Raw genomic sequence first — 21775 nt, forward strand, 5'->3', positions numbered from 1 at the left:
GTTGCCTGTACTTCAGATTCCTCTTTTAACTTTAGACGTCTGGACATGAGGATTAATAACTAGCTCTGACCAGGGATGACATTTAAGGGCTGTTTCTTCCATCTTTTTGTTTCACTAACATATCCTATGTTCTCTTAGTTCCATCCTTGAGAACAGGGAGCTGAATCAGAAGGACTGGATCCTGCCTTGCAAACCTCAAACAACCGAGAGGCCTTTTGGCAACCAGTGCTTCAGATAACTAGCAAGCAAACAACTCATGTCTTTCCCCGCAAAAGCCACAACGGCCACCAAAAAGTCTATGTAGCTGGCCGATTTTGATTGTTAAATGCGGCATCCTCTGGAGAAAATGACTACTCTCCCTATAGAGGGAACCCTTAAAGAAGCCATTTTCCTAAAACGGGCCAACTGGGCGGTGTCCTCTTTTCCCAACGCCCCTTTGCTATTCTTAGATCGCGATCGCGGGGTGGCTGCTTTCGCTTTTCCCCGGCGGAGTTCCCGGCGCTGCGCTGCGGCTGGGCAGGCCAGGCTGTGGCTGGGCCGGGACAAGTCGCGGTCGCCTTCTGGGCGCGGTCCGAGGCCGAGGGTTGGGCCTGCAGCGGAGGCTGCCGAGCAGCCGAGAGCAGCAACCTTCCAGGCTCGCCCCGCAGTCCCCGCCACACCATGGCCAGTGGCGGTTCGCAGAGCTGCGAGGAGGAAGAGGAGGAGGAGGCTCTGAAGAAGTTGATAGTCAGGCTGAATAATGTCCAGGAAGGCAAGCAGATGGACACTTTACTCCAGCTCCTGGAAGACATGCTGGTGTTCACCTACTCCGACAGAGGTACTGTCGGCAGCCCCTCCCTCCTCTGCAAACTTTATCCTGCACTTGGGGTGCTAATCTTAGGCATTCCACTCCTTTCCTTCAGGGAGGAAGGATCTGGAATCCCGGGAAGGTCGAAAGGATGCTGTGGGTTGTGACTTTGTTTTCTTCCCCCACTACCGTCTTCTTTTCCAGCCTCCAAGTTATTTGAAGGTAAAAATTTCCACATGCCTCTGTTGATCGTCCTGGACTCCTACATGAGAGTCGCCAGCGTGCAGCAGGTAAAGGGACCTTCCCTTCTGTTCTGAAAACCCTTATACAAAAGGACTTATGGTCCAGGTACTTGAGATTAGCTTTAAGAGGGAAACCTTGTCGATTGTTAGCAGAGGAAATGCAACTTTATTAACGGACAGAATCTAGATGGTGGGAGGAACAAAATGAAAACAGTTCTCTTATTGGCAAGGTGAGTTCATTAACCTTTCAAGCTATTCTAAGAATTTTCCTAATATACAGTATGTTGTAAATAGAGCATTGCTGTGATTAGTTCCAGCAAAAGGGGGCGGGGATTAAGTTAACACGGGGTGGGGGGGGTGTCAAGTATATTGCAAACTTTCGTAGGCTCAGCTTGTTTTTATGGTTTTAAATGAGGAGACAGATTGCATGGCTTCTCCTGCAGAGTACCCTGCAGTGTCTAGAGAAAGTGATGTTTCCTGAGTTCCCCTGGGTTTACACGTCCATTCTGCAGCTATTGCCACACAAAATGGAGTGTAACTTCTAGGATCTGTGTCACAGAAAGCCCAGAGGTAGGCTAAATAATTAAATGGAACTTTCAAAGCAGGCCCAGATAATCAAGAATCTCTTTCGGCCAAGACGGAATTACTCCTGAAGGTGCTAACTTCCTTTGGAGTTTTGCCATTTGGGGAATTGAAATCAGTTTTGTCATCCAAATACTAAGACTTGTAGGGGAACTCTGTGGAGGGGCAGCGAAAATACTCCTTCATGTTTATTCTAGTGACTAGACAGAAGTGAGGCTCATCCCACCCTCCAAATTCCCCCTTCCTCCTTCAGGTTTCTACAGTAAAGTCCAGACTGCCTGGAACTTGCTTTCTTCCTGCCACAGCACTCCTCCCCCCTTTACAGTGATTACAGGTGTAGATAGCCACACCTGGCTTTAGTGTTCTTTTATAAATCATGCTTATATTTGCAACAATATTTTTTCAATTATGAAATACTTTCTGACTAATAATTTTTAGGTTATTAGAAAAAACAAAGTCAAGAGAAAGATGGAGGCACGATAAAGAAACTGTTCTTTTTAGCACTCAGGGTCTGAAATTTACCCACGGAATATGAATCATTTTTAAGGAGATTTCTGCTCTCCACCTACAGCATCCTTCTTGCTTCATATTCAAAAGTGTCTAATTCTGGTTACCTATCCTGCCAAGGGCTATACTTGGTAGACTCACTCCTCCTTGGTAAAAAACAGGGAAAATTGGACCCTGTTTTTCAGTCAACAAGGCCTATAAGAGTAGCAGAATTGAGAACCCAGGGGAGTCTGGAACACATCCCTTGCTTAATTCTCTCTCCTTTCTTCTCTTCCTCCTGCTCCTGTCTGTCTATTGCTCCCGTGTCTGTCTGTCTCTGCTCTAACTCTGTCTCCTTACTCCTCTCCTACTTACTCTGTGCTGAAGATCCAAAATACAGGACTTGGAATGTGCTGGAGCAATTATTTTGATTACTGACCTATATCCCTAAACATTCTAATTCCTCCTTCCTGACCTCCACTTTTTCCTCCCCCTCCTTTTTCTTCTCCCCCCTCTGTTTCTACCTCTTCCCATTCTCTTTTCTTCTTTATCCCCTTTTCTTCCTCCTCCTCCATTTCCTCTTTCTCCTCCCCCTCCTTCATTCTCAAGTGGTTTGAGTGTGTGTGTGTGTGTGTGTGCGCGTGCGTGCATTCTAGGAATTAAACACAAGGCTTTAGACAAGCACTCTACCAGAGAGCTAGCTACACATCCAAGACATTCTAATTCTTGATTCTAGAAATTGCTCAAGTGTGGGCTCCCTTGTCTGCAATAGTCATGATGTTTTTTGGGTGAGTGTGGGGGCATCAAAGTGTGTTAGGAAGGAACAACCTTTGGTTTGATAACTTAACAGAATAAAATCAGTACTCTCAGTGTTCTATATGCATCTCTCTGCAAAGGACTTTATGCTTGTTACATTGGTAGATTCTTACTGGAATCTCCCTACCTTTGAAGAAATCTGACCAAAGTTCCTTCATATCAACTCAGTTAAGAGTGAGTAGTCTCTGAGCGAGCTTGTAAGAGAGTGAGGCCTCAAATCCATTCATGCCTTCAGAAGCTCTGTCAGCTGGTGCTGACTTCATAAGATGTTGTATAAGCAAGTAAAAGCAAAAGCACAGATACTATGAGCATGCACAGTGGTCACATCATCATTGGTCCTATCAAAGGGGATGTAGAAAGGATTATCTCTCTGCCAAGATTTCTACAGTCTACAGGAAAGTAATATTTTCTTTTAAATTTCTTTACATAATTGGTGTAGTTAGTATGAACATCCTTTCCTATTTCTGGCATCCAATTATCTAGCAGTACCAAATAAAAAACTCTTGATGAATGTAAGGAGTTTGAAGAGTTCTCTTCAGAAATATGAGTTAAGGTTTCTTGTTAGAGTCATCTACGATGATATTCCAGACTCTGGATTTTTACACTTTTCTTTATTTGTGCTCCTTTGCAAATGCAGATCTTGGAGAACTGCTGCCAAGCATGCCCTGTGTATTCCTTTCCGTGTATGTCATTTTCTTTGGCTCCTCAATTTTGCTTCTCTTTTCCCAAGTAGTTCCAACCTTTGAAGAAGGAAACCAAAATAAGTAAAAGTGGGTTAAGTGTTTGTGAATGGGATGCTTGAGCTAATAGAGCAACTATAATAGAGAAAAATCTGTGACTAGCAAATCTGTGCAGGGCAAAATCTTTCTTTCTTTGAAAGATAAGTTCCTAATTGAAAGGTTAATGCTTCGCTTGTTACCCCTGCTTTGTTGCTGGAGACTTCACTTAGTCTCTGAAGCTCCACTCATTGATTGCGGGCTCAGCTGCTTGAATGGATCTTTTCCAAGCAGTTATTGATGCTGTCGTCCTAACAACCTGAACAAAGTAGCCTTTCTCAGCGAGTCAGCCGTACAGGTATGGACAGGAGTTCAGCATCCTAGAACACATTTCCCCACTAGAAGCCCTTGAGAATGCAACTTTCTTAAATGCGTGGCAAAAAGGCTTCATATAGGTTTTAAAAAAATCTCCAAAGCAGTTGGTTTCCATGACATCTGGATTGTTACTATCTGTTCTGCTTACCTAGAGGGAAGGAGAGTATTCAACTTAAATATAGGTTACAAAAATGACAGGCGTTTCTGTCTTTTAAAGGAAGTTGTAATTATTTGAAGGGAAGTAGTGGCAACATAAGGCAATGCATGCTTAATTCAAAAACAGTAAAGAGACTTTAGCGTGTCCATGCTGTAAATAGATGAAACTGGAGAGAACATATGGATGTTTATCTTTGTGAGATGCCTCCTTTCTTTCCTATATACATGTGTGCTACTGCTCCATAGCAAGCGAATGTGAATTTCTCACCTTGCCATTCAGTTCTGTGCATCATTTGTCTTCACTTCCCTGCCCAGCCTTATCCAGCTGCAGACTCCTCCCCTGTCCACAATTCTCGTCATGATCTCCCCACCCATCCTACAGCTCATGAATTTTGAACTGTGGCTGGAGTCTTACATCTACCACATTGTGTCTTTCTTTGAGGAGTTCTGACTCACAGTGAGTCTTCCTTCCAGGCTTCATATACTTTAGTATTTATCGCCAGTCATTCTTAGACACCTTTGCATTGACTGTGCTCTGCCTTAATGGAAATTTTCTGTTTCCTGAGCATATTACGTATAGCTCTTTAGCACATGGGAAGAATGACAGATGTTTCAGATTTACAGAGGTAGTAGAAAGGGTGGGTTGATCTCTGAGTGGGAATCATGGGTTCTTATCTTTTTCAGAGTGAAAGAATGACTTGTTGATGTTGGGGTCATGTGCAGCGAACTGTGCAAAGGCATTTGGAAATGGGGGCTGCATAGATGGCTCAGTGGTTAAGAGCACTTGCTACTCTTTTGGAGGATCCTAATCTACTTTCCAGCACACAAATGTTGGCTTTCAACCCTATGTGTAATTCCATTACCAAGTGTACTTGCTAATTTTTGTCAACTTGGCGCAAGCTAGAGTTCCTGGGAAGGGAGAACCTCAGTTGAGGAATTCGCTCCGTTGGACTGGCCGATGTACAATCTCGAGGGCATTTTCTTGATTAATGATTGTTGGAGGGCCCAGGGCCCTATGAGCAGTGTCTTTCCTGGAGAAAGAGCTTATGGGTTGTAAAAGAAAGCAAACTGAGCAAGCCAATGAACGGCTTTTCTTCACAAGTTCTGATTCAGTTCCTGCCTCCAGGTTCATGCCTTGAGTTCTTGCCTCAATGTCTCTTGATGGTAGATTTGAAGCCATAAGATGAAATAAACCCTTTCCTTCCTGGGTTGCTTTTTAGTCATAGTGTTTGTAATAGCTTAAGAGATGCTAAATAGAGCATGGAAGATCTGACACCATCTCCTGACCTCAAAGCATCAGACACAAAGGTGACATATATACATACACACAGGCAAGACATTCAAACACATGAAATCAACAAATCTTTAAAAAATATATGTGTTAAATGCACCAATAAGCTCTGACATCGTACATTAGTATGGAGAGTTTTAGGGTACTTGTGACCTCACAGTTCAGAGTCAGACTCTGAGGGGCATGTAAGGGGCACTTAGGTGTTTTACCTCCTATTCTAGCTCCTTTTCTTTTCCCAGGAACAGATGTAGGTTCAATTATAGGACACTACTGTTCATAGGCCCATATTACCCAAAGCCAGTCATTTCCTGTTGCCATGAAAATCTCCAGCTTAGATTCTCCATTCCAAGTTCCCCTCTCTTTTTATAATCAAAATCTTGAATTCTTGGGAAAGTTTATGTCAGATATTAACACGTTAGAAAAGTAATAAGGTTATGAGTATAGCCATTCTTGCTTGATAATTTTAGTATGCCCTTAAAAATTGTTCTTTATTTTGTTTGATTTAGATGATAAGGATATCTATTTGGTATTTATTCAGGAATGCCATAATACTTTTGTGTTTGAGTTACATGTGGTTTTAAAGCAATGTGTAGTCTTAAATACACACCTCACTTTCATTTCTCAGAAAGCATTTTAGGACTTTGTTTTGTCTTAAAACGATTATTTAAAATGATATAATGATCTGTTCCACTAAAACCAGACATTCATTATTGGCTCATAGAGCGTGAATCTTTAAAAATGTGGATATGGGATTGGGGTCATAGTTTAGTTGGTATAATGTTTGCCTGCTGTACAGGAATTCCTCAGTGGGATCATCCTCAGCATCACGTAAACAGGGAATGGTGGTACATGATTTTAATACCAGCATTTTGGATAGGAAGGAGGATCCATGGCTACAAAATGAGTTCAAGGGTACTTTGGGGTGTATAAAACAATATCTTGGGGAAAAAGTAAATGTTTATCTTTCTTGCTTTCAGGTGGGATGGTCACTTCTGTGCAGATTAATAGAAGTCTGTCCAGGGACCTTGTTGAGCTTAATAGGACCCCAGGATATTGGAAATGATTGGGAAGTCCTTGGTATTCATCGGTAAGTATGACAGATGCATGTACATAAGCTGCACTGAAAAATTATATGTGACACCCTTTGCCCATCCCAAACCCTTCTGATATATTCCTTAAAGCAGATACGTTTTTCTTAAATCAAGATTGTAGAAATCGTTAAACTTTGTGAATTAGAAAACTAAGATGGTGAAATATCAGATGAGATGGTTTTAATAACACAGTTCTATGATTATATAAATGGTGAAGTTGTAGATCTTTGAGTATGACTTAAGACAAAGCAAGACAAGCCTTTTACTATGAATGGTGGAACTGATACAATCCACGAGTTTAAAAAAAAATATATAATGTCTGAGAAGTCACTTCGGTAAGCAATTCATTTCAAGGTTCTGCTCCACTGCCTTCCTGTGCACATTTGCAAGTATCTGTGCATGCTAATCTCAGTGAAAGTAGACTGGTTTTCAAGAGGAAGAGAAAAGAGGAAATTAATTCCTCTCAGCAGCTCTGAAGCCTAATCTATGTGACTATTTACCAGCCATTTGGCTGCAGCTGTCAACATAATGTCTTCAATAAGACCACATTCATCGCCATAATTAGATAAAAATTTTTGAAGAAAAAATTTGTTTCTGGGAAAGTCCTTTAAAAAATAATTTAGCTTCTGGAGACTGATAAAACTATCTTCTGTCATTAGGTGCCCTCATACATAGGACTACAGTTATGAAGATATTTTACTTCCAAAGCTACATTGCTTGAAAAAATACATTTTATTAAAAACTGAATATTACAATACTTCCCAGAAAATGTATATGGGGTAGAACACTGTTCTGTCCCTAAAGGAGTTATTATAGATAGGTCTTAGTGTTTGCAGGTTTCTCCAGTTCTAATATGTAGCTGTTGCTAGTTTTTAGTTTCTACCATCTCAAGAGTATGGTTTGAGAAAAACAGCCATTTACAAACTAATGTTTGAAAGTCCCTGTGTCAGTTCTGTAATATATGTAGTGTATACATATGCAATTAGTCACTCTGATTTTAATTTCCTTTTGGTTTGTTGGAGAATTCCAGTCTTCTCAAAGTTTATTTAATCTACCATATAAGAGTCTGTTGGAGAGCTTCCCTCCTCATATTCCAGAACAAACCAACCCTTTGCGATAAAATTGTAAAACTATTTCTATAGAAATGATTGTCTCATTCATTCTCTTGCTTACCACTCAAGTTCATTCCTCCACCTCCATTCATTGTCTACGCTCCTGCTCTAAGTGAGATCTGGGCCTGTGACCAAGGGAGAAACCCTGTTCTCTACACTAGAACATTTGGGGAAAATATTGTAAGACGTTTTTCTCTGTGGCCAAACTTTTCCCCTTCAAACTTGACCAATACCGAAAAGAAAATCCTTTCTGTAGTAGTCATGTGAAAGATACTGAGAATGTGTTTACTGTTCTAGTCAACGATGTGGGTAGAGCCTAAAGTTGAGGCAGACTAAAGTCTGCAATAGGTACCTTGATTCAGAGCATCAGACAATTTATGCCCCGAGGGTCAAGAAGAGTCACATGAGTATAGTGTATAATCATAAGGACAGCCACACATGGCAAAAGCATGTTTCTTTATAGAGACAAATAAACAAACAGCAATAGTCAGTTGTAATGAATAATTTGAAATAAACTCACTCTTATCTGCTATTCATGAGAAGGGCACAAAAACATGTTCCAAGAAAAATTCCATGTTTTTGAAGACACTGAGGTCACAAGACTCTTGTTCTGTTTTCTTGGCATTTTTTTTACACACAATCTGAATTCACCTTGCATGACTCCATTCCTGGACTGTGTTCTGACAGAATGGAACAGAGAGGGGTAGGACGAGAATAAGTAGGTAGGTAACTGGCAAGATATCAACAGTACTTCACCTTGCTAGAGGACCAAAAGATACATCTTTTTATATAGAAGAGGCTGTGGATGAATCAGCTCTGTTTTCTTTCAACAATATAAAAATCAAAGACCACTAGGTAGAAAATGGTTTAGAACTGATCACACAGAGATTAAAATCTAGTAATTTGAGAGCAGGTAGTATTGATATCAGTTCATTATCTAGTATGGAATATTACCTTATCAAAGATAGTAGCAAGCAATAATTTTATATTTAAGTAAATTCTTATGGCTATATGTAAATAAATATCTTTATTCAATCTTCCTGTATGTTAATATATCAACATGTGTGACGTATAGTTCATAGGTTCTTATGACATATCCAAGGCATCTCCTCTGATGTGGATACTCTTTGTGGTGCTTTGTATGTTAATGATTAAGTAGGGGCATTTGGTGGAATATAGTCAGGACTTAGCTTTTCTGTAGAGACATAGAAAATGCTCTCCTGCGAAATCTCCCCCGAATTTTTTCAGTTTATGGGTCAATCCAGAGGCCTTGTATCTTGTAGGAAAGTTCTCTATTATTGAGCTACATGCAAGAATAAATGTTTAGGTTTCTCCCTCTGGTTCCTTCAAACTTTACTGAGATACGGGTGATAATTAGAAATATGCATATATTCCATGTAATCGACGCGTTAATGTGTGACAGAATCATGTGATGTATTTGCCACACCTGAGGCAAGTTCTACTCCTTGTCATTTCATTTACTTCATTCTATTTGTTGTGCTGGTAGAGATTGGAGCTAGGGCCTTGGGCATGCAAGGCGAGCGCTCTGCCAAGAGTTACACCCAAAGCCAGGCTGTTAATTGTATAAGCTTGGTTTAAGTTTGTACCAAGGGGAAAGCTATCCCATAAGCTTTGCTGACCAGAACTAGGTACAGTAAGTGTGTAGGTGAGTGAAAAGCAGTACTTAAATATTGTTTTGGATGTTACCGAATCTATGAGTTCAAACTTTCATTAACAAAAATTTGCATTTAGGTTGGCATGGTGTTGCACACCTTTAATCCCAGTGCTAGAGAGACAGAGGCAGGTAGATCTCTATGAGTTCATGGCCAGTCTGAGGTATATAGTGAGTTTCATGCCCTCTGAGACTACATAGTAAGATCCTGTGTCAAAAATGTATTTGTTGATTGATTGACTTCATATGTTTGTGCATGGATACATGCATGGGGGGCATATGCATGTCATGACACATATGTGAAAGTCAGAGGACAACTTCTGGAAATCCATTCTTTCTTCTACTATGTGGGCCCCAGGGGTGGGCCTCAAGTTACCAGATGTGCCAGCAATTGACTTTCCCACTGGGGAGTCTCCTTGGCTTTTGCTGTATAACCTTCCATTGTCATGTGATTTTGGTTTTTATTTCAGACTGATTCTTAAAATGTTAACTTTTCACCATGCCAATGTAAACCTGACAACAGTTGGACTAAAAGCCTTAGATCTCCTCCTAGATTCAGGTGAGTCATCCCACAAATGTTCCCTCCTCTCTATGGTGAGGGTCAAAGTATGAACTAGTCAGCTGTGGTTTCTAGAGAGGTTTTTTTCTATGTCTGCATTCTCTGTGCCTCTGGTCTCAGGCTGCTTCTCAGATGCCATCCAGGACCTTGGTTCTGAATGTTGTTGGTGTGGTCCTCCCATTTTCCCATTTCTAGTTCTAGCATGGCTTCCAAAATCTGCTCCAATAATTCAAATTCTTGGTACCTTTTTCTGTATCCACCCTCAAAGTTTTTTCCTGATAAAGCGTGTATCATTATTTCTTGAGTGTTTGCTAGATGTAACATGCTTTCAAAACCCTTTTCACCCCAGATAGACATTTTCCTTATCATTTTGGATGAAAAACATTGAAGAACAGAGAGGTGGCCTCGTCCACCAGGTGACACAATCAGGCTCTGAGTCCATGAGTCTTTGCCTAAGGCGACCTCTGTCAAGAGACAAAGAGACCCAAGCCGAGATTTTGAGATGGTGTAATAGTTGTGGCCATTGCCACGATAGACTCCTGTGGTTGGCAAAAACATGATCCTGCATGATTGGGGGTTTCGTTCAATGAATAGCAGGTCATTTTGAGGTCAGGAGAATTTGTGAGCACAGCTGCAGAGACCTGAGAAGATGGAAGGGGAGGCTGCACAGGGGAGTGGGCGGTTAGTAGAATTAGTAGGATCCTGATTGGTCCTGCCAATGAAGACCCTCGGAGAGAGAAGGAGCAAGAACGAATCTAAGGACCAGGGCCAGGAGGACAGGAGACAAGAGATTTCTAAAGAGTCTTAATTCAATTATTCAACCCTCATCCTTGGGAACTTGAATTTTTATTTTTGCTTCATTTTTCATTTGTCACAGTCACCCCAGTAACCCTTCTGCAGAGGAGGAAATAGTCCGTGTGTTGCCCCTGCCAGAGCAGGTAGCTCAATGTGATTGTTGAGCATCTAAAATATGAAAAACTGGGCTTCAGTTTTATTTAATTTTTATTATTCAATTTGAATTTTATTAGGCATATGTGGCTAGGGAATGGGGCTGCCTGGGTAGATGGGCTAAGATATGAAGAGAAATCATTGAGGTGTAGTGAGAAAATGATTATAAGAGAAATAGAGTGAAACCTGCCATAGCACAGACAGCTGCTAAATTCCCTTGTGGGGGTTACAAATGTAAGTGGCCTGTCTAAAACTGATTAAGGGTCTCACTGTCTTTCCAGTGCAGACTGGCCTTGAACTCTCTGTGTGGCCCAGGTTTGTGTGAAACTCACAGTCTTCCTCTCTCAGGAAGTGAGAGAGGTAACCCCTAAGTGTTGGGGTTACCTCTGTAAGCCTCTCCACTTGACTGACCTACTTAATTTTTAATCCAGCTTGGCCTCCTATTAGCTATTAAGCCAAGTCGCTTGGGTTACTTAGCCTTTTAGTGCCTCAGTTTTTTTTTACTCTTAAAGAGGAGTTCAGACTTATCTTGTGAGGTTCTAGATTGATGAAATGTGTTATAACGAAATGAACTCACTAGTGATTGGCACATTGCATCACGAAAGCAATCACTATGAAGTTAGGAGTGTAGCTTAGCAGTAAAGTCCCTACTTAGCATGTTTGAGGTTCTAAGTTCAGTCTCCAATGTCACATGCACACACACACACACACACACACACACACACACACACACGCACACACAAATGCAGTAAAGAACTGTTCATGGCTGCTATCCCTATTTCATGATAGTTACTGTGGTTGATGGGATGATTGTTATGTGTGCTACATCTTAGATTATATCAGGACAGTGTTTTTCTAATACGAATTCAAAGAGGCATTCGAGGGAGGCTTTAAGAGGAGCAATGGGCGTACCATATCGTGACTTGAGTCACGCATGAGCTAAGGACATTGATATGGGAGGTTTTATAAAGGATCTGGTTTGGTGTACTTTTTTTCACTATTTGTGTTCATGAGTTTATTTTCTTCATTATTTGTATGTGCATGTGTGCATGCACACGCATGCATAAGCACAAACATGTCAATGTACTGGAGTGGAGCTCAGAGCACAACTTTTGGGGATTGCCTCTTGAATCTCAAAGATCAATCTCAGGTTGTCAGGCTTGGTAGCAGGTGCCCTACCTGCTGAGCCATCTCCCCAACCATTTTACCATTTTTTATCTATCTATCTATCTATCTATCTATCTATCTATCTATCTATCTATCTATTTTTGGTTTGGTGCACTTAAGAGCAAGAGAAGGACTTAAAAGATTTTATCATGGGGCTTCCAGGATCACATTTAGGTTTTAGAAATACAGTACAGGGTGTGACCTATCAACAATTGGGTAGAAGTTTAGATTAAGCAACTATTTCTGTATCCTTGGTGTGATGGGAAGAGGTCCTCAGTAGGATAGGAAAGCTGAACTAACTTATTGAGAGAGAGAGAGAACTTTGACGAATTTAACAGCTAACACTTGAATGGCTTGGCTCTTAATGAAATGAGTTGACTCATTGAAAATGGAAGTGAGGGTGAATTTAAAAGGATGGCGACTGGAAACTTTCTCTCAGGTAGCTGTTGCATGATGGTCTCAGTGATGAAGACCAGGAGCAAGGGCAGGGTCAGATCAGGGTACCCAAAGAATATTTAGATGGCAATGGTCAAGGGGGAAGATAGGAATGGATTTGAAGTTGGAGGGCCTAGGCTTTATGTTTGTGATGTAGCATGGTATGCCAAAAATTGTAAAAGTGTAGAAAAGTGTTTGGGAATGTATTTCACTTGAAAAAAATTGCTATATAATTTTTTAATTATATTAATAATATAATATTTGGGACAATGAAGTGGTTGATCAAAATAAAGTTTCATGAAGTATTCATAGGCCTCAAGCAAAATCAATGTACCTACTGCTAAAAACTACCATGTACTTACATCATGTTGTTTTCTTCAAATAAGGTAAAATCACCTTGCTGATACTGGATGAAGAATGCGATATTTTCTTGCTAATTTTTGATGCCATGCACAAATATTCAACCAATGATGAAGTTCAGAAACTTGGATGCAAGACTTTACATGTTCTGTTTGAGAGAGGTATTTAAACTTGTAAATTCTTTATTTTGAGGTATTCATAAGAAGAACTGCCTGTACTGGAAAAGATGGATATAATTGATGAGAAAAATCATTATCTACAATCATACTATTTACAAAGTGAAATAAACTTTGTTAGATTCTTAGTTTGGTAATGTTGCTCCCTTCTGTGGTGTGATTTCACTCACAGATTATTAATCATGTGGTTATAGTAGACTTCCTTCTATTGCGTAACTGGGCACGAGGCTCACTTTGCAAACTGGATTGTATGGCTAGGTAAGAAGAACACAATAAACTATGAAGTCAAGTACAGGTTAAAATGGGGTTATGATTTTGAATCCCGTCAGACTTGAAATTGCTACAGACTTTATGTAGAGAACCAGGCCAGCACTGAGTGTCCTTGAGAAACAAGACAGAGAGGCATTTCACAGCAGGCTCAGAAGTTGATAACAGTTGATTGCACATTGTTTGAGCTAGTGTTGTCCAGTCCTTTGACTGACTTGCTGAGGAAATGGGTTGGAGAATTGAGCAAGTTGTCTGAGGTTAGCAGTTAGTTAGCACATAGTGGTGGCTACTGGTTTGGGGATCCAGCTCTTCGATGATGCAGACTTTGTATAAAAGAGTTCACTGTAGTGAAGAACATGGGAACTTCACGTGTCTCGGGCTGCCTTCTCTGTGTTATGTCTTGCACCTAAGCTTTGAAAAGAATTGAAGGGTAAAATTTGAAATTTGTTGTCTTGTGGACCTGTACTCTGTGTTTCTATTTGAACAAATGCTTACTCATGAAAGAGGGCTGTCACTACGCCCTCACAAGCGCTGTGTCCTTCCAGGACAGAATGACATAGACTCTTGTTAAACAGGAGGATCTTAATCCAAAGATTGTTAATACTCAGGATATATTATTATATTATACCATGTTGTATTATATATTTTACAAATATAAGAAGAAAAAATTTTTGATTTTTTTCAGAAGAATTGAATTTCCTGAGACACTCAATTCAGTTAATAAAGTTAATCTTGAAAAGTTAATAAAGATGGTTATCAATACTTAAAAAGATATTGTGAGAAGTATACTGTTAAATGTAAAGGTCTCATGGCATCTATTGTTAATTAAATGAATCTAACAAGTTTCACGTTACCTTACACAGACATACTGGCACACAATTGAAAAGATAAGGTTGCTCTTACAGAGCTGAGTTTTCTAACATTTCGTTGGCACCATTTTCAACCTAATAGACTGGGATTTGAAACAGTTTTTGAGATTCCCACTTAATACAATGACTCCAGACAGAGTTCAACATACTCAAATTGTAAAAAAAAATGTAATTGTATGTCAATTTTAAAAGATAATCTCACTTAAAAATGAATGACAGTTTTGATTTCTCATGGAAAATCAGTAAAACAAAGTATTTTAAAATCTAATCAGTTACCAATTGCTGCCATTAACAACTTTTGAACCAACATGCTTAGCTGGGTCTCTCTTCAGCAGTCTATCACAAATCCCTGGCTTTTAAATATCAAAAGTAGGGTCTGGAGATATGGAAATTGCTGCTCACGTAGAGGACCCAGGTTCAATTCCAGCCCCTACACAGTGTTTCTTATAACCACCTGCAACTCTAGTTCTAGGAGATCTAACCATCTCTTCTGGCTTCCTTGGGCACTTCAGGCATGTGCTGTACATACTGACGAACAGGCACACACAATACACATGCTTTTTTTTAAGAAATTAAAATTAAAAACATTGTCAAAATCAGCAAGTCAATATTGTAGGATATTCATTTCTAATGAGTCATCTTCATTATCAGTCGCCAAGATCATAGTAGCTCATCCCGAAGGGTCATCTTCATTAGCAGTGGGTAAGACTCATAAAATGCTCATCCCAATGAAGCATCATTATTATCAACCATCAGAATCCTAGAGTATTCCTTCCAGTACATCATCTTTATTGTACTTATTAGGTTGCTGTAGACTCCCCCAAAAGAAATTGAAAACACTCCTTTTTTTTCCCTGAGAATTATTGGGTTCCTAATAATTTTTCATTTCAAAAGATTATCCAACCAGTTCAAAACAGAACTATTTTGCTGTTTCAAACTAATTCAATGTTTTAAATTCCTATGCCTTTGGGACAGAAAAACATTTTTATTGAGCATATTGTCTTTGTGTTGCTTTGTTCTTATAAATATGTCTTTCAGGAATTAAAATTTTATGTCACCTTAAAGCATATTCATGATTTTTTTTCCTTCCTGATTTAGTCTCTGAGGAACAGCTGATTGAGTTTGTTGAGAACAAAGATTATATGACACTGCTGAGCACCCTTAGCAGCTTCAAAGGGGACAAGGAAATTGTGTTTCATGTGCTCTGCTGCCTGCATTCCCTGGCAGTTCCTTGTGAGTACCCTCTCTGCATGCTTTCTGATTTGCATGTGGAGCGATGCAATGTGTCTTTTTTGGAGTGTGTGTGTATGTGTGTGTGTGTGTGCGCGCGCGCGCATGTGTGTGTTTGTGAAGTCCTGTGGATGATAAACTTCTTCATTCATTGATTCATTGAATTAACTCATACTTATTCAGACTCTGCTGCATCCAGTTCTAGGCTTCGTGCCTGGAAACAGTAGTGAAAAGTTTAAATATGTGCCTGGCCTTTTCTTAGTTCCCATAGAGTAGGAACCACAGATATGATCTCAGGTCAGGCCAGGCATCATAAGGCACAATTCCTATGGTTGCGAGAATCAATAGAACAAGGCCAACCTCTTGGAAGTCTTAAATGCTGAGAACTTAGCATGTAAGGTTGTGTGCAGTAAAACTAATACAGGAAAACTTTTAGGAGCTGGACACTAGGAACATAATATGTGGGGGCAGCTGGGCCCATTGCTCAAGTGTGAGATACTAGCTACACTCAGGAGGCTGCATTCAAGGCAGGCCTGGACAACTTAAGGGGACCGTGTCTCAAACAAAATAAAGTAAAATAAAAGAAGTACTGAAGATGAAGCTTATTGGCCGAGTGCTTGCCTTGTGTGAGGCTTTAGGGTGAATACTTAGTGCCAGAAAAATGAAACAAAACAGATATGGAGCAGGAGAGTGGAAAATCACTCAGGAAACTCTGGTTTTACAAGCAAGTACGTGTGTGTGTGTGTGTGTGTGTATGAATGTGTGCATGTATGGACGTGATTGGGTACATGTATGTGTGCATGGATGTATGTCAGTCTGTACTTTGTGAACATGTGTATGTGTGTATACATGTGTTTGTGCACTAGCATGGGTGAGTGCGCACATAAATGTGTGCAGGTTGTGAGTGTATATGTGTGTGCAGCCCTGTGTAAATGTGAATGCATGTGTGTGAGTGGGTACATTCATGGACACATGAGTATGAGTGTGTCCTGTGTGTACATGTATCTGTGGGTAAATGTGCATATGCATGTGTGTGTGTGCTCGTTTGTGTGTGTCTGCATACAGAGGCATGCATACATCTCCAAGTACCGGCAGAAACTGTTCTGATGGAGGCAGGGTAAGTGGGTGACGGCGCAGACAGGGTATGAGGTTGTGAGAGGCAAAAAAAGCCAGGCAATAGGGGTTGAACTCTTTTTGAGTTTTGCTTAGAATTTATTGATGCCTTGAAATTTAGCTACATCATCAAAGTAAGTAAAAATCAGGAGAAATAATTTACTGTACACACTACTGGTGATTGCCAATCAGCTGCAATAGGCTGCAGACTGTGTTTCATAATTGCTCACTAGCCCTTCATATTTCTCTATGTGCTTTGAGCCAGCTATAAACATGCATTTAATTGTAGTATTTTCATCCTCACAAATTTAAAGTTCTCTTGTATTAAATTAGTAATTTAGCATGAAGAATATAAACTAATACTTGGTATGTAATATGTAGTGCAAAACTGTTAAAACTGTAGTACAATATGAATTTTCTATGCATACAGATAATATATACAATATTATGCTACATATAATACACATATAATATACATACAATACACATATGATGTAGAAGTTTGGTTTCAGATACAACAGCATGAGACTTCATTGCAGCAGGGTCAAAAAGGAATGCTCTTGGGAAAATGCTCTTTAATATGTTCATAAAAATGCAGCATTTTCTTATCTACGGGAAATCACTCAACAGAGGATGGGGCTGAATACTAATCCCAAAGCAGAGTGTCGCATCTTACATTTCTCTGAGTCATCGCTGTCAGCGAGTCGGCTATTTTCTGCCTTGTACTTTTCCTGAGATCTGTTCATTATTCACTTCTTTTGGGCTGATTGCTTTTGGAATCCATTGTCTTCCACCCACTTATGACATAAACCAGTTAAAATGTGTCAATTCATAACACAAAGGTCAAAGTCAGCAGCAGCTAACAGTGCAGAATCGAGAGGCTTTAACAGCAGTTCTGCCGCAAAGGCTTTTATCAGGCCCCCTCCTTTCCTTCTTACACGCTTAAAAAATATATTGGTGTTTTACAATTCCGTTTAAACATTACAATGTATTTTTTAAACAAATAGTTTTAGCTATGCTAGGAAAAAATCTTTTACAGACAGGCATTTTTCTGTTTGGTGAATGGTCAAGATTACATTCAGAAACAGAAGTGTTTCCCCCGCAGGTTCACAGCAGACTTCCTCCACCTGTTCCTTTCCTTGCTGCCTGACTCGTGTCAGCCCCTTGCCCCTGTGTTTTGTCTTTGAATATATCTGTCCTCCTGCTGTCTGTCATCTCCAGGAAGTTCAAGATCTCTGCCCCTTCGTCTCCTGTTCTTCTAGGATGAAGGAAATAGATCCAAGTTTATTTTCACAGTTCTAGTGTTTGACATAATCACTAGCTTTTTCCTTGAGTGAGGAAAAGACTTTGCAGAAACCGTAATCAATGTCCTCAGCAGGACACAGACAGCTGAGCTCATTTATTTGAAATATCTTTGGCTGGTTTTAGACTTGTACAAAACACTCAGTTTTTTCCTTCTTTGTCTTAAATTGTATGAATAAAACGTTTTACATACAATATATTTTGATCATGTTTCCCCCTCACAACTCCTACCAGAACCTTCATACCTCCCTACCCATTCAACTTTATATCACTTCTCTTTTTCTCTTTCAAAACATCCCAATAAAAGTAAAAATCAAAACAAATAAGCAAAAGACCAAAAATCCAAAAATGCCAAAATAAAACAAAATGTTCACAAGCATAGAGTTCGTTTTGTGTTGGCCAAATATTACTGGGCATGAGGCCTGTCCTCAAGTGACATATACCCAGCGACTGACTATTGGAGAAAACCGACTTCTGTTTGTCAGTGGGTACACACTACAAATAACTTCTTGGTTAGAGAGTGAGCCTGTGTCCATTCCTGCTTCTCAGTATTGGGACCCCATCTGATTTGCACATAAGCGGGTCTTGTGCACATCACAACAGTCTCTGTGAGTTCATTTGTCTTGTTGTGTCTGGAAGACCCTATTCACTTATAGTCCTCCTTCACCTCTGGCTCTTATCATCTTTCTCCTTCTTCTTCCATTTAGCTCCCTTGGCCCGGAGGGGAGGGGTTTGATGAAGAAATCCCATTTAGGACTGCACGTTGGCTAGATTTATGTCAATTGGATACATTTAAACACATCTGGAAGGAGAGAACTCAGTTGAGAAAATGACTGCATACACTATAAAATCGGTTATAGAGCATTTTCTTAATTAGTGACTGATGGAGGAGGGCCAAGCTTATTTTGATTGGTGCCATCCATGGACTGGTGGTCTTGGGCTCTATAAGAAAGCAGACTGAGTAAGCCACAATGAGCAAGCCACTAAGCAGCACCCCTCAATGGCCTCTGCATCAGCCCTCCCTCCAGGTTCCATCCCTTCATGAGTTCCTGTCCTGACTTTCTTCATTGATGAACTATGGTATGGAGGTGTAAGCCAAATACATCCTTTTCTCTCCAACTTGCTTTGGTCATGATGTTTAATCATAGCAATGGTATTCACAACTAGGACAGACTGAGTTCTTCAAAGTCATTCTCTGTGCATTGTTTACTGATTGGTCTCCATGTCAGTTGCATTCTACTACTACAACAAGAAGCTACTCTGATAAGTGTTGAATGAAGCATTGATCTGTGGGTATAGTAGTATGTCATTAGGAACCATTTTGTTGTTACGTTCTTTAGTAGAAGAATAGTATTAGGTTTGCCCTAAAGTCCATGAGCTATCTGAACTCAGATTCTCGGCATCTTTAGCAGTGTCAGGTATGGGCTCCATCTCAAGGAGTGGGCTTTAAATCTAATTTTTAAAAAGTGATTGGTTATTCTCGTAGCATTTGTGCCACTACTACCCAAGTATATAATGCAGATAGGTCATTATATATTGCAGAATTTGTAACTGAGTGATTTTGATGGTTATCTTTCTCCTCTGGTAGCATGCAGAATGCCTTCTTGTACCATGAATGGCAGTCAGTAGAGACAAAACTTTTAGTTAGGAACTTGCTCAACTTCTCCAAGTTTGATGACAGAAGTAAATGCTGTCTTCAGCAATAGGGCCTTACCATCAGGTTGTAGAGAGCAACCAATAATAGTGTTGACAACAGCCTATGATGTCTGGGGTAATTCCATGAGACCCTTTGGTAAATGATTGATTTGGTTACTACAAGTAACCCATTCCTGGCACTGGAGGACATTTCATTTGCCTGAAAATTTCTTACTTTCAATTTCTAAACAACTGAATAATATTGTGTAAGCATACCGCGTTTTCATTAATCATTTATTAGTTGATGAACATTTAGGGTATTTACAGTTTCTGGCTATTAAAAATACAGCAGCAATGAACATGGATGAGCAGGTATTTCTCTAGTAGGATATAAAGCTTTTTAGGTATATACCTAAGAGTAATATAGCTGCATTTTGTGGTAGATTCATTTTTAACTCTTTAAAGAGCTGCTACAATGTTTTCCACAGTGGCTATATGAGTTTACACTCCCTTCAGCAATGACTTCCCCCTACCTATATGTTGCCAATTTGTGGTATCACTTGTTTTTAATGATCTTAGTCATTCTGACTTGGGTAAGATTGAATCCCAAAGTAGTCTTACTTTGCATTTCTATGATAACCAAGGATGTTTAACATTTCTTTAAGTGTTTCTTGACCATTTGTGTTTCATTATTTGAGAGCTCTTTGCATAGCTTTGTACCCCCATTTTTAAATTGTCGTGCTTCTTTGATATATGTGACTTTTCTTAGATCTTCATATAATTTAGATGTTAGCCCTCTGTTGAATATATTATCAGTAAAGATCTTTTCTCATTCTGTACCCTGCCACTTTGTCCAGATGATAGTGTTATTTTCCATACAGATTTTCAACTCACGAGGTCCTATTTATTAATCGTTCTGAGCTTTTTTGATAATTCTGTTCAAAAAGTCATTCCCTGTACCAATGAGCTCAGGACTATTTCTCCTTTCTCTTCTATCAGATTCAAGGTATCTGGTCTTACATCGAAATCCTTGATCCATTTGGTATTGAGTTTTGTGTAGGGTAATCCACAGGGATCTGTTTTTATTCTTTTATATGCAGCTGTCCAGTTTTATCTGCACTATTTATTGAAAATGCTGTATTTTTTCCAGTGTGTGTTTTTGACTTCATCAAAAATCACGTATCTCTATGTGTTTAGATTTATATCTATGTCTTCAATTCAATTCCATTGATTAATGTGTCAGTTTCTATGCAATGCTAATACCATGATATTTTTATTAGTATAGCTCTGCAATAAACTTGCACTCTGGGATGGTGATACAGCCAGCAGTTCTTTTATTATTAAAGATTGTTAGCTGTTTTGCTGGTTTTGTATATTTCCAATAAAGTTGAAAAGCATTCTTTGAATTTTGGAATTAGATGGGGATTACATTGAATCTGTAGATTGCTTTTGGAAGAATGGCAGGATAGTTTATAAAATATTAATCCTACAGATACCTTAAAATTTTAAAACAAGGAATGAAATAAGAATAATTTATACTTGTGCCAAAGCTAAATTCTGCATCTTGTTTTGTTAGCAACTAACAACATAGAATCTTTATAGCTATATGAAGGAACATGCTGGTTGCATCTGGATCTTTACCTACTACACTATCTATGCAATCCTCATTTATATGCATATTTGAAAGAAAAACATACTCTGTTTTGGTGATTGTGATTCTTTTTTAATTCAGGCAGCAATGTTGAAGTCCTCATGAGTGGGAATGTCAGGTGTTACAATATTGTGGTAGAAGCCATGAAAGCATTCCCTGCCAATGAGAAAATTCAAGAAGTGAGCTGTTCCTTGCTCCATAGGCTAACATTAGGTGAGTTTTAATTCTTCTTTTCTTATCAGAACCTATATAGTGTATATGCATGCAGCTGCCATGCATTCTATGCTAATGAATAAGTAGCATCTTGATAAGCACTGGGTAGAAATATTGCAAAGTAGCAAAATAGTTATAAAAGGAACACAAAAAGAAGACAGCTGGTATTAATGAGAAGTCTGCATTTTCATTTCTGAAGTGATCTCTAGGAAGGATCTTTGTGGGGCTGTATTGAAAATATGGTTGCTACTATAAAAGAGTAAGTATAAATTATGTTGAAAATATGAAGCAGAAAGCCAAAAATGATGTTATCACTCAACTTAAGAATTACTGTATTAGCAGGGCTAGAAAATGTTTCTTGTCCTCAAAAGTTTTATATGTATGTGTGTGTGTGTGTGTGTGTGTGTGTGTGTGTGCATATATATAAAATTAAATATAGGTGCACAGGGTCTCTAGATTTTAATCTGTGGAGTATATATCCAAAGATGCACAGCCTGTCACATGTAAGATATATATGTGAAATA

At 39.4% G+C, this 21775-nt stretch overlaps 1 protein-coding gene and 1 long non-coding RNA gene across 4 annotated transcripts in view; one reads left to right on the forward strand and one right to left on the reverse strand.

Moving 5' to 3' along the window:
• Window positions 1-542: 542 nt before the first annotated feature.
• Window positions 543-21775, forward strand: part of Lrrk2 (leucine rich repeat kinase 2) — a 142189-nt gene continuing 120956 nt past the window's right edge. For 2 of the 3 annotated variants that reach the window (XM_087899193.1, XM_087899194.1), the window contains exons 1-7: window positions 543-817; window positions 992-1077; window positions 6429-6538; window positions 9797-9885; window positions 12822-12956; window positions 15206-15340; window positions 21120-21251. In XM_087899193.1, coding sequence (XP_087755319.1) covers window positions 661-817; window positions 992-1077; window positions 6429-6538; window positions 9797-9885; window positions 12822-12956; window positions 15206-15340; window positions 21120-21251 — 844 coding nt within the window. In that variant the 5' untranslated portion in view covers window positions 543-660. The remainder of the gene's footprint in view (window positions 818-991; window positions 1078-6428; window positions 6539-9796; window positions 9886-12821; window positions 12957-15205; window positions 15341-21119; window positions 21252-21775) is intronic. The other variant, XM_048444804.3, reaches the window with a different exon arrangement.
• Window positions 3448-21775, reverse strand: part of LOC125407320 (uncharacterized) — a 36147-nt gene continuing 17819 nt past the window's right edge. The window contains exons 3-4 of the long non-coding RNA XR_015735684.1: window positions 8175-8334; window positions 3448-3653 (exon numbers count right to left, since the gene is read on the reverse strand). This is a non-coding gene — a long non-coding RNA (uncharacterized LOC125407320). The remainder of the gene's footprint in view (window positions 3654-8174; window positions 8335-21775) is intronic.

Source organism: Myodes glareolus, chromosome 19, assembly GCF_982192425.1.
Source record: "Myodes glareolus chromosome 19, mMyoGla1.1, whole genome shotgun sequence".
Classification (NCBI taxonomy): domain Eukaryota; kingdom Metazoa; phylum Chordata; class Mammalia; order Rodentia; family Cricetidae; genus Myodes; species Myodes glareolus.